Below are 17,179 nucleotides of genomic sequence, written 5' to 3'. Positions count from 1 at the left end.
AGTTAATTTCTTAAGAACAAAAAGACATTGATGGACGATTATATATTATATATTATATTTTATTAATCTTCCATTTTTTCCCCCATGTCTTTTTTCTCCTTCAACCTCAAAATTTCATAAAAACTCTCAGGGAGGATCTTTTCTCCCCCTTAATTTCTGACGATTATTTTATCTCTTTATTTTTGTCAAATTCAATTTCATTTTTTCAGATAAAAATTTGTTGTTTTATAGAAAATTCCTTTATTATTTTCAGATGTTTGAGTGATTAAATTTTGAGTGAAATACTTTTTAGTGACTTTTTTTTTTCAAATTTTTGTTAATTTTCTGATTACTCCCAATATTTTCTGATGTTTTTTTCTCCTTCATTTTCGAAAATTCACCCAAATTTTTTCACCCAAATTTTTTTGAAAAATTTTCCAAGTTGAAAAGATGAAAATCCTGCCGTGTGGAAAAAGATCATGTGACTCCAGTTTTCAAACCGTATCTTTATTTCAGAATAAAAGTCTGTAAAATCACACCAACGCAAAAAACAACTTTAAATAGCAGCTTTATGTCCAGCGTGCGCGCACACACACACACACACACACACACACACACACACACGACAATGACATCAGCAAACAAACTAAGACGATTGATCAACCTGATTGGTTGACGCGCGAGGAGGATGTTTTAATAAATACACACACACACACACACACACACACACACACATTCACAGTTTAAGGAACAAACAGGAAATTGAGCTCAAAAAAAAAAAATTCAAAACAAAAAAAATTAAAAAGAATGACTTATTATTCCCTTAAATCTGAGGGATTTTATTTGTAAATACTAAAGTTCAAACTGAACTTTGCCCATAATCCTTTTTTTCCTCCTTTTCAAATTTAAAAACTTTTTCTTTTTGTTATAAAAACAGCAAACTTTAAAAAAAAAAAAAAAAAAAATTCCTGATGGGAATTAAAAATAAAAAAAAAAAAAATCATAAAAATAAGCGATGAGGAGCAGAAGGTTGGCGTTTCTTCACACGCGGATCACTGATTGATTGTTGATCAGTAAATAGCAGGAAGTGACGGCGACAGGAAGTGACGGCGACAGGAAGTGCCTGGAAAGAGGCTTGAAAATGCAAAACAAAATCCGGAGAAGATAAAGGGGGAAAAAAAAACCCAGCAAGAAACTTCATGGACCAGCAGAAACCAGCAACCCAAAGGTCCAGGTCCAGGTCTTCCAGGTCCAGGTCCAGGTCCAGGTCCAGGTCCAGGTCTCACAGCTCGGTCTTGTGCCCGGGCAGAGGCTCCTGAGGCTGGACCCCCAGGTCGACGGCCTGGACTCCATCTTGGCTCTTCTTCTTCTTCTTCTTCTTCTCCTTCTTCTTCTTCCTGGCAGGCTCCTCCCCCTCCCGGCCAGAAGCTCCGCCTCCGGCGCTCTTCTTCTTCTTCTTCTTCTCCTTCTTCTTCTTCTTCTTGTCCTCGGCGACGGCGCCTCGGTCGCCCTTCTTGCTGGGCATCCACTCCTCGCTCAGGCAGGCTGGGTGAAGAAGAAGCAGGATTTATTCACCTCTGAAAGATTATTATTACTATTTGTAACTTTTACACGTGGCTGGTTTAAAAAAAAAAAAAAAAAAAAAAATCTTTTTTTTTTTATTTTTTTTTTTTATTTTCCAGTTTTATTTATTTATGGAAAAAAACAAAGCAAAAAAATGTAGTCTATCTTTGGAATTTTTTTAAATTAACCCTTATTTTTAAATTTTTTTTGTGAAATTTTGTTGACAAAAAATGTTATGTATGTATGTAAATTTTAAATATGTATGTGTACATATTTATATGTATGTGTGTATGTGTGTGTACATATCCATGTGTGTGTGTTTATATGTGTATCTACAGTGTGTGTGTGTGTGTGTATCTATATGTGTTTATGTATGTGTTTATGAATCTACGTATGTGTACGTGTCTGTGTGTGTGTATGTATGTATCTGTGTGTGTGTGTATGTGTGCGTATGTGATTTTTAAATTTTGATTTTTTTTTTTACACAAGTTAAATTTATTAAGTTATTAAAAGTTCAATGTTTTTATTATACAGTACAAAAAGATGATTTTTTTTTTAACAAAAATTAGGATTTTTTTTTATAAATTTATTTTTAAACACTATACTTGTACTTCAAACTGCAATACATTTAATCAACACTCGGGAAGAAATACAGCAGAAATAATAATACACAGGACTTGTCAGAAAATTAAAATATTGTGATAAAGTTCTTTATCTTCTGTAATGCAATTACAAAAACAAAATGTCATACATTCTGGATTCATTACAAATCCACTGAAATATTGCAAGCCTTTTATTGATTTAATATTGCTGATTATGGCTTACATCTTAAGAAAACTCAAGAATCCTGTCTCAAAATATTAGAATATCATTACAGAAGATAAAGAACTTTATCACAATATTCTAATTTTCTGAGACGGTCCTGTGAATCATTATTTCTGCTGTGTTTCTTCCCTAGTGTTGATTAAATGTATTGCAGTTTGAAGTACAAGTATAGCGTTTAAAAATTAATTCATAAAAAAAAAAAAAATACTAATTTTTTGTTAAAAAAATTCATCTTTTTGTTTAAATAATTCTAAATGATTTTTTACCATAAACTTTAATGAGGAATTAAAGGGTCATGTTTTGTTAATTAATACAATATTTTTCAGATACTTTCTCTGAATTCCTATTTTTTATATATAAATTTTTTAAACTATCTTTGGCCACTATTTATTTATTATCCCTTAGTTTATAACATGATAACAAGGTTTAATGTTTTTTTGCTTTGTAAAATAGAATTTATCATTTAATTACTCAGTTTTTTTTCCAATTAAAAATAAGAGTTGAAAATAATGCTTTTTATACATTTGTTTTGTATCATTAGTGAGAGAATGAGAGGTTTTTAATTTAATTAAAACCATTTAGTGCATTTTTGAACAAGTTTTACTTTTTGTCAATTTTTTTACATTCTTAGCAGGTTTAGTGATTGTTTTTTTAAATAGAATTTAACATAACCATTGATGTGTATTTTTTTTTGTAAAAAATAATAAAATAATGATAAAACTGCTGATTATAAATCTATTCTTTCAATTTCCGTGACATGATTTTCCCAATTTTTTTAATTACTGCATTTTTAAAATGTTTTTGTCAAAAATTGAAAAAAAAAATAACACATTTTATCAGAATCATTTATGGCAGAATGAATGGTTTTAATATGTTAACAAAAATTGTTTTCTTTCATATAATTTCTTTTTATTCAATTATTGTACAAGTATAAAGGTTTATTTCTTTCGTTTCACTATTTATCATAATTTCTGCCGATTTTTCCCCCCTGGTTTTAATCAAGTGAATTGCAGGATTTATGTAAATCTGATGTTTATAAAATACATTTTATATTAAAAAAGCATCAATTATTCTTTTAAGTTTAGTTGAAAATTCTCACCATTTTTTTGTAATTTTTATTATTTAAACTTTTCAATTTAAAAAGGCCAAATATTTTTGATACTTTTCCAATGAATGTCTATAGAATAATTTCGAAAATTTGTGGCCAGTTTTTATTAATTTGTTCCTAATTCTTTAATCACATTCTAAGGAAGATTACTGTTCTTTAAATAAAAATGATCATTATTATTACTATGGATTTTTTGCACCTCTTTAATAAAATAAACACACACACATATATATATATATATATATATATATATATATATATATACACGCAAACACAATAATTTAAACAATATATATGCAATAATATATGAAAATAAAGTTCTTACTTTTCATAATACATATTCTCAAGTTCAAGTTATTTTTATAAAATTAATACATCATATGGTCAGGTTTTATATTTATTGCACGTTTGAAAAAAGGATGACATTCCTGACTTAAAAATAAATCTTCACATTTTCATTAATGTTTCTACCAGTTACATTTATTTTTGTTTGAATATTTTGGCAAAATAAATACTTGGTTTGGGTTAAACAGATCATTTCCATTTATTTTTAGTGGGATCATTGATGAGAGGATAACGCTTGTATGCCTCAAAATTTAAAATTGTGATATTTTGTTAAAACAATTACATAGGTTATTTTACACTATTGATTTAAGAATTTATTGTAAGTTTAAACTTTTCTTATTTTTTTTTATGAACTTATCATCACTACTTTCCTGACTGGTTTTGACTTGATTCATGTCAGGCTTGATGCGAATTAATAAAAAAAATGTGGTAAAAAATATTGAATAATAATTCACCATTATTACGATTAAATTTTTTGCAAATTTTAATCAAAAGAAATAATAACAAAATGATGAAACGGCTGATTTTAAATTTTCCATACCTGTGTCCTGTCCTTTCAGGACGTGTTTCTCACACAGGAAGGTGGTCAGGTCCTCCTCCTGGCTTCCTTTGTACCAGTCCTCGATCACCTCCTCATACTGCTCCACCAGCACATCGCACTGACACACACACACACACACACACACACACACGCGTAAAATTGAAGCCGGTGAAACTAAACGAAGGTGTGTTTTTGCCCTGTGAGGCGTTCAGGTACCCGTTTCTTCAGGTCGGCCACCTCGGCCGAGGTCTCGTTCCAGAGCTCGTAAGGGATGTCCATCACCACGTTGACACCCTTGTTGACCAGACCGTGGAGCGTGGAGAACGTCTCCGACATGCCCTGCAGACGCACACACACACACACACACACACACACAGTTATCCTTAGTCAAATCAGGGGTGGATTAATTCAATCAATTTTTTTGGATGGTTAAAAAATAAATAAATAAAAATCTTTTTTGTTCCAGTTTTACTTACTTTTTTGACAAAAAAAAAAAAAAACTATCATCATTCAGTTTTTTTTTGTTTTTTTTTTATTCATTGTAATTTTTAAAAGTGTTGTAAAGTTGTTCATTTTTTTTTTTTTTCCACATATTAAATTTATTCTAAATGTTTTCCACGGTCTGATCAGGGGTAGCTGTGTTGCATTTTTTTTGGATTCCAAAATATCAAAATCTCAAATTTTTCAAATATATTTTCTCCAGTTGTATTTACTTTTGTAAACATTTCTTTTTAAATCTCAAGTTTTAAGTTTATGTTGTGAAATACTGGTAAAAATCAAGTTATTTTATCTCTATATTTTTTTTCCCACATTTTAAATGTATTGAATTATTGTAAGTGTTATCCACAGCCTAATCGGGGGTAACTGTATTAGATAGAATTTTTTGGCTGATTAAAAAAAAAAATCTTACATTTTTAAAATACATTTTCTCCAGTTTTATTTATTTTTTTGTAAAAAAAAAAAAAAAAAAAAAAAAAAATCAACATCAACATTTTTTTAATCACCTTAATTTTTAAAATTATGCTGTGAAATTTTATTAACAAAAACTTGGATTTTTTTAATACGTATATATATATATATACAAATTTTTTTTTGCACAATTTAAATGTATTGAATTACTGTAAGTGTTATCCATGGTCTAATCATGGGTAGCTGTATCGTACCTTGGCGAAGCGGTTGCTGCCGCTCCTCTCCTTGTGCAGGTTGTACTCCAGCAGCCGCTGACAGACGTTCTCCACCACCTCGATGAAGCGCAGGTCGCTGAGGACGACAAAGCCGTCAGTCATCCATCATCTTCACGGCTAGAACATAATTTGGTGCTTTTTTTTTCCAGTAGGCGAGCCCTCATCTTGGCTCCCGAACACTCACGACTTGACGTATTTGATGGGCGGCGCCCCCTTGCTGTCGATGAAGCGGTAGTTCCTGTCGATCACCTCCTTGGTCTTCCCGGTTTCCTCGAAGGCCGATTTCATCTCGATGGAGACGAACTTGCAGACTGGAGGCGCAAAAGGTCGGCAGGGGTCACAACTATTTTTACCGCACACAAACAAACTTCGGGGTTTTTGGTCGTCGTGGCGTTGTAGCATAGCGGCAGTCGTGTTGTTTACGTTATTTATCGTTGTGTCCTACTGTTGTGAAGCTTTTTTCCTGCCCTCATTATGGCCCCCAAAAAGATAAAAAGTGTGTGTGCTTGTGGTTTTAAGAGGAAGTTATGAATTCCAGTGGATCTGATGAAGGAAATAATAGCTAAATATGGTTGGTGTTATAGATCTTGCAGAAGTCAACCATCTGTCGGATCCTGAAGATAAAAGATGCGCTAACGGCAGCTGATGTCCCTAAAGGGGTGACTATCTTAGCATAGCAAAGGTTTCCAGTCGTACGAGAAAGAGAAATGTAATTTTTAGTGTGGATTAATGAACGAAAGCTAGCTGGAGTTAGCATTAGCATTAGCGAGGCTCTCAGATGCCAGAAGGCTTCACTTTTGCTGACTTAGTAAAGGAAATGCCGACAAGTGCGAGCAACAAGAGAAAAAAAACAGAACCACAGTAATAATTCAGGTTATCTGCAATTCCTTACAGTATTTTTGACACAAGTAAACCGATAAAAACACGTTTCATGAGAGAACACTAAGTTTGTGGGCTGACGAACAGATCAAGAGGATTTAGATTGATTTCAATGGGACAAAATTATTCTGTTCGCAAACGGCAGTCAAAAAACAATTCTATTTATAAGGTTTTCTATTACAATCTATTTTTTAACGTTCTTAAACGTTACTTTAAGAAGAAATAAACGTATAAACAAAAAAAGTTTTGCAGAAAAACTCAAGTTTTACAAAAAACAACATTTCACTACGGTTACACGATGCGCAATATGTATGACTGCACTTTTAAAGTCCATTTAAAATAGTTTCACAGAACTGAAACAACGGAGATAACAAATAAAGAGTTTATTATCGTTTATTTCGCATGCTAGCGGCGAGTTCATATCGACGAGAAGCATCGCAGAAATGATGAGCGGGTACCCGGATGTTAGCAAACAAGTCACCAAAGAAAAATTAAGGTTTTGTGTGTGGCCAAATAACGGGAGTTTGAATGAGACTTAAATAGAACATAGGCTTGCATTTTAGTTCAAACGCAAAGGTTTGTATTAAAAGTATTATTTTGAGCATTAATGTTTAGAATTTTAGCCGAAAGTGGAGGGTTCGATCCCCTCCCGGCGCCCCACACCTTCACAGCTGTTGGGGAGATGGACCCAGTCGTCGTCGCCTTCATTCTTCGCCGCCGCCGCCAAATACACCGTCAGGAAGACGGCCAGCGGGGTCACCGGCTTCATGTCGGCTTCTGTCCGGTCCGAAGTTTATTTTTTGTGTTTTATCAGCCTTTTGGCGGCTTCTTCTTCTTTATCACATCCTCCGGATCACCGCAAAAACAGCTATCCAACGGTGGTGGTACTCGCTTCCGCTTTCCCGTGACGTAGTCTCCCGACGGGCCAATCAGAGAGGTAGAAGTGGCAGCCGTTGGGCCAATGAGAGACGGCGAAAGTGCGAAGATGGGTTTAAAATGCGAAAGTGTATCACTCCCCTCTGGTTTATTTATTTCTATTTTTCATCGATCAGGGAGATAAACTAGAAACGAAAACAACAAATATAACCGATTTTAAGTAAGTTATGTTTTTTAAAATACTGTTTTCCCTGTGTTGACGACTGGTCTAGACCACTTTTATTGTAAATAAACAAGGGGCCTGCTCTCTCCCCGTCTCCATGTGGGTGAGATCAATATGAACATATTTTACAATATGAAATATAGATATCTAGATGCAAGACGTGAAACTCATGCAAACAAAGAAGACAAAAAAATGTATATATGTACACATCCATATATACACGAAACTATCAGAAAAACGTCAAAGTGGTAACTCTTTACTTTTACGATTTCTGAATTCCGCTGTGTTGCAGTGACCTACTTTCGCCAGTAGGGGGCGCCATTCGCAAAGAAAGGAAGATATTTCTTGTTCAAATTTCAACTCAGTTTTTGTAATCTGTAATTATAATTGAATAATAAAAATATATTTCATCACAGAAATAAAAACTAACGTTTTTCTGCTGAGGTATATGAATTAGAACTTATGTGGCAATGACAATGATGAAGATGACGACGACAACAACAACAACAACAACAACAACAACAACAACAACAATAATAATAAAAAATCAATGATAACAAGATTAATATATTCTGATAACCTCTGGTTATTTGAGCATAGCTGCTTGCTCATTCGTCATTGATCCTTACATTATTAGGATTTTAAGCTCTTTTTTTGTCCTGTAACTTCTCGCTGAATTTTCATTTCTTATTTTACTTGTTTTTCATTTTATTGTACCATATTTCATATGTATGTATCTGCATTTTTTAAGGTTACCCAAGGACTACTTTCAGGCTCTTTGTCTTTATAATTATTGTTTTTTTCACAAGCTAATTCTAGGGTAGCTTCATGATAACCTTGCAAATATTACTAACAAGCTCTTCTTCTCTTCCTGTGACTCTAGACGAGTTCAAGGTCATTTCTAGGTCATTCCAAGGTCATTCCTCGCCACTTTCAGATAATCTGACGCATCTTGAACTTGCACTTCCTCTCACATTATTTATTCCTGATGATTTTCAGTCATGATTTTCTGCAGTTTTATTCCTCATTTTAATCTTATTCTGTTTTTTTTTCTTTAATTATTTGAATTCCTTCCTCTCTCATCAGGTTGAGGCGTTTTCTTTTAAACTGATTTTTGAGAAATCTCTGCACTGCCTGCACACGCGTGTGCCAGCACGTGTGTGTGTGTGTGTGTGTGTGTGTGTGTGTGTGTGTGTGTGTGTGTGTGTGTGTGTGTGTGAAGAGAAAGCCATGTTTCGCAGTGAGATAAGAGCATTTCTCAGTAGTTCAATGGCGGTCCAGTTTCCCTGAGAGGTGCTTCAGTGCACTGCTGCCTGCCTGCCTGCCAAAAGGACATTACACACACACACACACACACACACACACACACACACACACACACACACACATCACCGTGTGTCTCATGGCAGAACTTGACACTGAGTTGGTGGAGGGGAGGCTGATGCAGCGAGAGAGAGGGAGATGAAAGCTGGGTTTTATTCAGCGCTGCAGCCCACACACACATACACACACACACACACACACACACACACACACACACACACTGGGCTTTGTTTAACAAAAAAACTCTTCTCCATCACTGCCTTGCTCTTCTTTTCAGCCGCGTTCTGAATAAAACAATGATACACCGGTTTTGTACGGCGAGTCGTTGAAAAGGCTCTCCAGTGGAGGATTTTAGCGGCACACACACACACACACACACACACACACACACACACACACAGCGAGTGTGCAAAGTCTTTGAAGTTATAAATAATCAGTTGGGCTTTTTTTTTTTGGTTTCCTGCAAGAAAAATAAACAATGGATTCAGTTTCCTGTCCGACGGTGACCTTTGACCCCCGTCCAAGGTCGCCCCCCCCCTCCCCAACACACACACACACACCCCTCCGTTCCCAATCCGGGCGCCGTGGGATTTAAGTGGATCAGCGCCTCAATTTGCACGTCTTGGAGGCGGCTTGACGCTTCGCCGTGGCGCCGTTGACGGAGGCTCCCTGTTACCGCGGCGACCGAAAACAAGCAAAACAAACCGCCGAGGGGAGAGTCAACGATCCCGATGGATATCGATCGATTTATTTTGGTCTGAGCGACGGAGCGGAGCTCATGAGTCACCGCTCTCTGTTGCATAAGCCCGGTCATGTGACCTGATTCCGCTCGGCCCGACGTCTATTTTTGGAAAAACAGGAAGTGCACGGTCAGGGTTTGACGGCGTTTTTCGTACGCCGCGACCGCAGTACCGCAGTTTGGCCACTAGGGGAACGGCGTTCCAGAAAGAACAGGATTCACATTCTGGAGGGAAACGCGAGGTTAAACGCCGGCGTAGGAATGTTCTGTTCCATGCCGTCATGCGTTACACGGCAATTACACGGCTATTACACTGTAATTACACGGTTATTACACGGTTATTACACGGTTATTACACGATAATGAATACCTTTTACCCGCTTCTCCTGTGTCAACCACAAGGAGGTGCCCATCTGGGTGGGTGTGGGACAAGTGGACCACCTCTGATGGACCTCCACCCCTGAAAACCATCTCCTCATGGAGGCCATTTGAAAACCCCAACATGGCGGCGGCGGCGGCGGCGACAGACAGGCGGGGCGGAGTTTCTAAGGATGCCTTTATTAAAGAGTCGTCAACGTGCGCGATCCATCCGCTGCTAGAAAAATAACACAGTCATACATTCATCCAGGTGGAAATCCAGACGAAACCCAGGAGGACTCATCCTTAAAGCTTAAAATCCCCTTGGAAGGTGGGGGGGGGGGGGACCTGAATGAGTGTGTGTGTGTGTGTGTGTGTGTGTGTGTGTGTGTGTGTGTGTGTGTGTGTGGTGAGTAGCTCTGCCAGGAAAGAAAAAAACCCGGGGTCAAAGGTCAAATCTGACAAAGCCATGTGATGCAGAGGGGCCAATTAGAGCGAGGGGGCGGGGCTTAACCGGGAAGACACACCTGTGAATTGGTGCATGTGCTCGTGGCGCCAGATGAGTCGGGGAAAAAAAAATTAAAAATGGCCGCCATGTTTTTGGCGCCCGAACGAGCTAACAGAAATTAGCATGAAGCTACATAGCAATATATTATTTAGATCTGCGTTCCTTCCTCCTGGCTTCTTTCTTCTTCCCTCCATGCCGTTCCTTCTTGCCCCTCCAATGGTGCGTCGTCACGGCGACCCCCCTCCAATGGTGCGTCGTCACGGCGACCCCCCTCCAATGGTGCGTTGTCACGGCAACCCCCCCCCCCTGCCGCAGGAAGACCATGTAAATCATTAAACTCAAGGATGAAGCCCGGCGTCGAGGTTAAATGAGCGAGTGAAACGGACGACACGTGTAGATCAATGTAACGTCCTATGTGTGTGTGTGTGTGTGTGTGACACATACATACACACACACACACACACACAAACGCACACACACACACACGGTTATTAAAGTGGACTGCAGGCTGCAGACGCCTCCGACAATTTATGGTCAAACCTGCAGCTGCGCGTGTGTGTGTGTGTGTGTGTGTGTGTGTGTGTGGCTGAATAAAACATGAAGAGAAGCTTGTTCCGCGTGTGTGTGTGAGTGTGAGTGTGTGTGTGTGTGTGTCCGGCCTGGCCTTTTACAAAACATATCTTCTCCAATGAAGCTCAATTTGCTGCTCACACAGGTTTCACCCTCCTCTTTTGCAAAATGCATAAAAAGAAAAAAAGAGCTTCACGATCACGCACACACACACACACACACACACACACACACACACACACACAAACACACAAGTCATCCCCTGACTGATCAATCCATACACACACACACACACACACACCCATGTACAGGAAGTCAATAGGCATCAATCAGGGGCTCAACAGAATTTAATTATGGATCGGTTGGATCAATAATCCTTGATACACACACACACACACACACACACACACACACACACACAAACACACAAGTCATCCCCTGACTGATCAATCCATACACACACACACACACACACACCCATGTACAGGAAGTCAATAGGCATCAATCAGGGGCTCAACAGAATTTAATTATGGATCGGTTGGATCAATAATCCTTGATACACACACACACACACACACACACACACACACACACACACACACAATCTGTGTGCGCAGCTAAAGAGCCTCACTGGGGGGATCAGACAGTCATTACCAATATTGATCCATTAGAGTGATTGATTATCAGTGTGTGCATGTGCATATGTGTGTGTGTGTGTGTGTGTGTGTGTGTGTGTGTGTGTGTGTGTCTCTCCGGGTCTTCACACCCTTCCACGCCACTTTGCTTCCAGCCCATGGTCGTCACGGCAACCAAAATGGCTTCTCTCTTTTTTTTTTTTTTTTGCTGAGTGTATTTGGGCACTGATTACAGAGTGATGACACGCCAACCTGGTTGCCACGGTAACCCGGAGAACCCGATCGGATGTTTGAGGCTTATCGATGCGAAACAGCGGATATATGTGTGTGTGTGTGTGTGTGTGTGGAGGGGGGCGGGCCTTCAAAAAAAAAAAAAAAAAAACCTTCCAACAAAAGCGCTAACACATTAGCATCCGTGCTAATTCCCTGAACGGCGAATAAATCGGGCGCCGTGACGACGCGTCGCTGACATTCTGATCGCGGGGTGCCGCCGTAGGATGGGCGCCATGGCGACGGGGGTGACATTTTTGATTCCAAAAAAAAAAACCAAAAAACACAAAAATGCCAAAAAGGGCCGCCACCTGCCGGCACAGCTGGCGCCGAGGTCACATGGGGGGGTGAAGGGTGATGTCATCGAGTGGCGGCGAGGATCCGGAGGGATCCGATAAAGGGCGAAACATTTAGCCGGCGGCTACTCAACACACAGCGTGGTATTTCCAGTGTGTGTGTGTGTGTGTGTGTGTGTGTGTGCCACTTGCTCAAACATGCATAATTTCTCGGCAGCAACCTTCTCCGCTTGGAATTCCACAGCCCCTGCACATGCCGGCGTTTTTTTCCTCGCTCCAGAAAAAAACAAACAAAAAAATTAAAAAAAATAAAACCTTGAAAAAAAAAAAAAAAAAAAAAAATGACGGTAGAATTTGGAAATAAAAAAAAAAAAAAAAAAAAAGGCAGATTTGGAAATTGGAAAAAAAAAAAAAAAGCAGATCTTCCTCGGGGCAAAGTTCGCGTCGAGGAAGTTTGAGCATCGCAGGCGAAGAACGTCTTTAGAAAACAGTTGTTATTACCTTAAGTTATTATTAGGTTATTATTATTATTATTATTATTATTACTAGTATAAGTGTTATGAGGATAAAACAAAAGTTCCTTGGCCCTTGTTGGTGCAGAGAGAGAGAGAGAGTGGGAGGTCCGTGGATCCGTCAGGGTCCATCCTGATCCTGATCCTGATCCTGATCCCGATCCCGATCCTGATCCCGATCCCGATCCCGATCCTGATCCCAAGGTCGGCTGGAGGTTAAAGGGAAAGACGCCTCTTCCCCCCGTCCGCTCTCCGATAATCCCACCTCGTCCGGTTCCGGATTATTCATGCACGGTTCAAAAAAACAGAAAAAAATTAAACAAAAAAAAATATTAATAAATATCCGTGGATCCTCCTGCTCCTCCTCGGTGGGGTGTTAAAAGAAAAAAAATGGCAGACGTTCATTTGATGGGTGGATTAAGGTGTTATAAACCGCTAATTAGCGTGAAACGCTAGCCTGGAGAACAGGTTCCTGATGCCGGGGGGGTCGGGAGCCCCGAGGGGTCGTTAGGCACTAATTGGGTCGGGGGGGGGGGGAGCTAAACAAATCGGAAAAAAATTGGCTAGCTAGCTAGCTTGCTAACATGCAGGGGTTGCTCCGCGGGAAGGGGGAGATGAGGCGCGGCTAATCGGGGGGGGCATTCCCAGGGGGGATGCTAGAACGCTAACCTACCATGCTAGCTTTGTTGCTATGAGCTAGCTTGCTATAGCGAGCATGTCCGGGTTGTCTCACGCGGCGGCGCTAACACAGCTCGCTAGCGCCGGAGCTAGCCGACTCTCCGTTACCGTCCTTTAGCCCGCTAGCTAACATGCACGAGTTGTTTTCGGCGAAGGGAAAAAAAAACTAGCGGACTCTCCGGTCGCTATGCTAGCCGGGTTGCTAGCTCACCGGTGCGAGCTAGGACGCTAGCCCAGGAGGAAAGGGGCTAAACAGGGAAATAAACATCTGCCATTTTTAGGGATCTCTTCCCGCGGTGGTTTCCATGACGACGCAGAGAATTTATAATCCCGTGTCTCCCGGAAAAAAGAAAAAACAAACGAGTCCGGCGGCGGCGTCTCCTATAGCTGCGTGGTGACCGAGTCCTCCACGACCTCGCAGCTGTCCTCTATGACATCATCGCACGGCCCCACCCATCCGCCCATCACCATGCCGACCGTCCCGGCGCCGCCCAGGCGGTCCTCGCCCGCCACCGCCTGGAAAACGTCCTCGCTGGAGTCGAGCAGCCGCGCGCTGGACTCGGACATGTTGGAAGCACAGTGCAGGGATTGGCAGGGGCACGGCGGCGGCAGGGGGAGCGCCAGCAGCGAGTCCCGCCCGTTAGCGCGCCGCGGCGAGAACGACGGCCCGTCGGCGGCGCCGGCGCGGCCCACCTCGTGCAGGCGGGTCTCGCTGCGCGTCAGCTCGCCGAGTCCGTAGTCGCCGCGGCCCTCCGGCGGGAGGAGGAGCCCGTCGGAGATGGTGTAGGAGGGCGCCGACGGGATGGCGAGCGGCGTCGTGGGCGGGGCTTTGCGCTTGGAGCGGGAGAACAGGTACGTGATGCGCCGGAAAGAGTCCGCCTTGGTCCGCGGCGCCGACAGCCGCTGCAGGTGGGAGCGGGTGCGCGACAGCGACGACGACAGGAAGGACGGCGAGGGGAGGGTGGTGGCGGCGGAGGATGGCGGCGGCGGCAGCGGCGGCGGCAGGACGCTCGTCTTCAACCCGTTGCTCTTTGGTTTCCCGTCCTCTTCTGACTCCTCCCCCCAGCTCACGCCGCCCTCAGGCTCCGCCTCCCCCTGCTCGCCCTCCATCGGCGTCATCCCGGAGATGGAGCGCACCAGGGCCGACACGCCCAGCGTCGGCGCCGGCCTGGCGTCGTCCTCCAGCGGCGTGGTGAAGCTCACGCCCTTCGCCCTCTGCCCGCCGCCGCCGCCGTCTCCTGATTCGCTGTCGTCCTCCGAAGCGGCGGCGCCGTCTTCGCGCGTGGGCTCGCTGGAGGAGGAGTAGTGTCGCCGAGGGGGGCGCCGGTTGCCGAGGAGATCCAGGACCTCGTAGCGGAAACTGGAAATGTCCTGCTTCAGCTCCTGCAGCCACATTTAGTAATAATACAGTTATTACACATTGTTACACAGTGTTATTACACACCGTGTTATTACACAGTGTTATTACAGTGTTATTACACAGTGTTATTGCACACTGTGTTATTACAGTGTTATTACAGTGTTATTACACAAGGTGTTACTACACAGTGTTATTACAGTGTTATTACAGTGTTATTACACAAGGTGTTATTACAGTGTTATTACACACAGTGTTATTACACAGTGTTATTACACACGGTGTTACTACACAGTGTTATTACACAGTGTTATTACACACGGTGTTACTACACAGTGTTATTACACAGTGTTATTATAGGTTGTTCTTATCGCTCATTGTCATCGTATTATGTTAATACTTAATATTAATACAGAGTTTCATTAAAAGATGCTATTTCAAATATTTTTACACTATGTTATAACAATGTTATTACACGGTGTAATTAAAATGATAACACAGTTATTACCCAATGCTATTGCAGAATGTTATTACAGTGTTATCACTTGATACTTATTTTCACAATGTTATTACATAGTGTTATTGTGCGATGTTATTATAGGATGTTTTCAGAGCTATCGCATGTTATACTTAATATTATTATTTTCATTAAGTTTTAACAGTTTTATTTGATTATTTATGAGATGTTATGACAAAATGTTATTGTAGTGTTATTATACAATGTTGGTACACAACGTTATTACAGTGTTATTACACGTTGCTATTACACAACATTACCACACAATGTCATTATATAATGTTATGACACGTTATTGCATAAGGTTACTTGTTATTGCATTTCAATAATAAGATGTTATTAAATAATGTTACAAAACAATGTTATGATATCCCATGGTATTATTACATAATGTTATTACAGTGTTATTACATGTTGCTATTGTTATAACATTGTGTAATAACACTACCATGTTATAATACACAATGTTATAATACAGACTCTTGACTGGCTGGGAATTAAAAATAAAATAAAAAGGCAGATTCATTGGGTTTAAGATCCTTTTGATTTTTAAACGCCCGCCACAGGTGCGCGTTCGCTAATCCGAGCTAATCTGGCGTCAAATCGACAGACGCCGCTCGTTTTCCCGCCAGCTGGGACCCGAACGCAGCGCTGCCATTGGACGGCGGTCACATGTCTAAAACCGTCCGTCTGGCTCGCACCTGAGGAGCGAAAAACCCAGAGGGTTTCTTTTTTTTAATTTATTTCCGGCCCGAAATCTCGGATAGCCGACGGATAGTGTGTTTTATTTCATAAAATGTGCTTTTTAATGAGGGGGAAAATGTCCTAAAAATAGAGAGAAAATAATAAAAAGATATATAAAAAATACAAGGGGAAAATAACACGTATTATCAAAGCAAAATAATGTAATAAAAATAAAATACGTATTATAAAAGTAAAATAATGTAATAAAAATAAAATACGTATTATAACAATAAAATAATGTAACAAAAATAAAATACTTATTATAAAAATAAAATAATGTAATAAAAATAAAATACGTATTATAAAATAAAATAATGTACTAAAAATAAAATACGTATTATAAAAAATAAAATAACGTAATAAAAATAAAATACGTATTATAAAAGTTAAATAATGTAATAAAAATAAAATACGTATTATAAAAGTAAAATAATGTAATAAAAATAAAATACATAGTATAAAAATAAAATAATGTAATAAAAATAAAATACGTATTATTAAAATAAAATAATGTAATAAAAATAAAATAAGTATTACAAAAAATAAAATAACGTAATAAAAATAAAATACGGATTATATAAGTAAAATAATGTAATAAAAATAAAATACAATAACATAATTTTTCAAAATTTTAATGTTTAAAAACACACACCTTGAAATTCTCCTCCGTCAGACCCTCGTCCGTCTTGGCGCTGCGAATCATGGCCGCCACGTACCTCTTCACCAGGTTACGGATCACTTCCTGTTACACACACACACACACACACACACACACACACACACACACACACACACACACGCTCAGCTGCAGGTGTGTAAAAAATGGACGAGTTTCCACCATTTCTGGACGTTTCCCTGCAGATTTTGGCTTTCATTTTTCATTAATTAATTAATCGATCGATCGATTAATTGTCAATTAATGATCTATATCTGCTTCGGGAGCGACCAGGGTCTCATTCATTGATCGTATAGAGAAAACGAAAAAACGAAAGACAAACATTCGTCCTGTCATTCACACCTTCGTGCTTCTATCCGTCGATCAATTGGTTCATCAATCTGATCGATTGATCGGTGATCGGAAGCCGGCGGATCAGCGTTTCCTCAGACCTTCAAGCCTTCACACTGAAACACTGATCTCACCAGATCAGTG

The 17,179-nt window shown here is 40.0% G+C and overlaps 2 protein-coding genes across 2 annotated transcripts in view; both read right to left on the bottom strand.

The window, feature by feature from the left end:
• Positions 1-470: 470 nt before the first annotated feature.
• On the bottom strand, positions 471-7,316 carry cnpy3 (canopy FGF signaling regulator 3). Its single transcript, XM_086165795.1, has 6 exons — positions 7,088-7,316; positions 5,730-5,856; positions 5,525-5,621; positions 4,578-4,700; positions 4,362-4,479; positions 471-1,524 (listed from the first exon to the last, which is right to left on the bottom strand). Exons 1-6 carry the CDS (start codon positions 7,191-7,193, stop codon positions 1,262-1,264), a joined length of 834 nt encoding a protein of 277 aa, XP_086021921.1. The 5' UTR covers positions 7,194-7,316; the 3' UTR covers positions 471-1,261.
• A 5,937-nt stretch (positions 7,317-13,253) lies between these two features.
• The window catches only part of trpc5a (transient receptor potential cation channel, subfamily C, member 5a), a 36,449-nt gene continuing 32,523 nt past the window's right edge, over positions 13,254-17,179 (bottom strand). The window contains exons 16-17 of the mRNA XM_086166122.1: positions 16,682-16,771; positions 13,254-14,794 (exon numbers count right to left, since the gene is read on the bottom strand). Of these exons, the coding sequence (XP_086022248.1) occupies positions 13,793-14,794; positions 16,682-16,771 (1,092 nt within the window). The 3' untranslated portion in view covers positions 13,254-13,792. The remainder of the gene's footprint in view (positions 14,795-16,681; positions 16,772-17,179) is intronic.

Source organism: Fistularia commersonii, chromosome 19 (genome assembly GCF_037954325.1).
Source record: "Fistularia commersonii isolate RoL2024-O1a breed Wild chromosome 19, RoL_Fcom_v1.0, whole genome shotgun sequence".
Classification (NCBI taxonomy): Eukaryota; Metazoa; Chordata; class Actinopteri; order Syngnathiformes; family Fistulariidae; genus Fistularia; species Fistularia commersonii.
Note: the sequence above shows the minus strand (reverse complement) of the source record. Positions and strands in the feature narration are given on the sequence as shown.

Coding starts and splice junctions, on each gene's coding strand:
- cnpy3 (XM_086165795.1), bottom strand. CDS start 7,193: ATGAAGCCGGTGACCCCGCTGGCCGTCTTCCTGACGGTGTATTTGGCG. Junction 4,701..5,524: donor GCAGCAACCGCTTCGCCAAG/GTACGATACAGC, acceptor GTGCGTCTGCAG/GGCATGTCGGAGACGTTCTC. Junction 4,480..4,577: donor TGGCCGACCTGAAGAAACGG/GTACCTGAACGC, acceptor TGTGTGTGTCAG/TGCGATGTGCTGGTGGAGCA.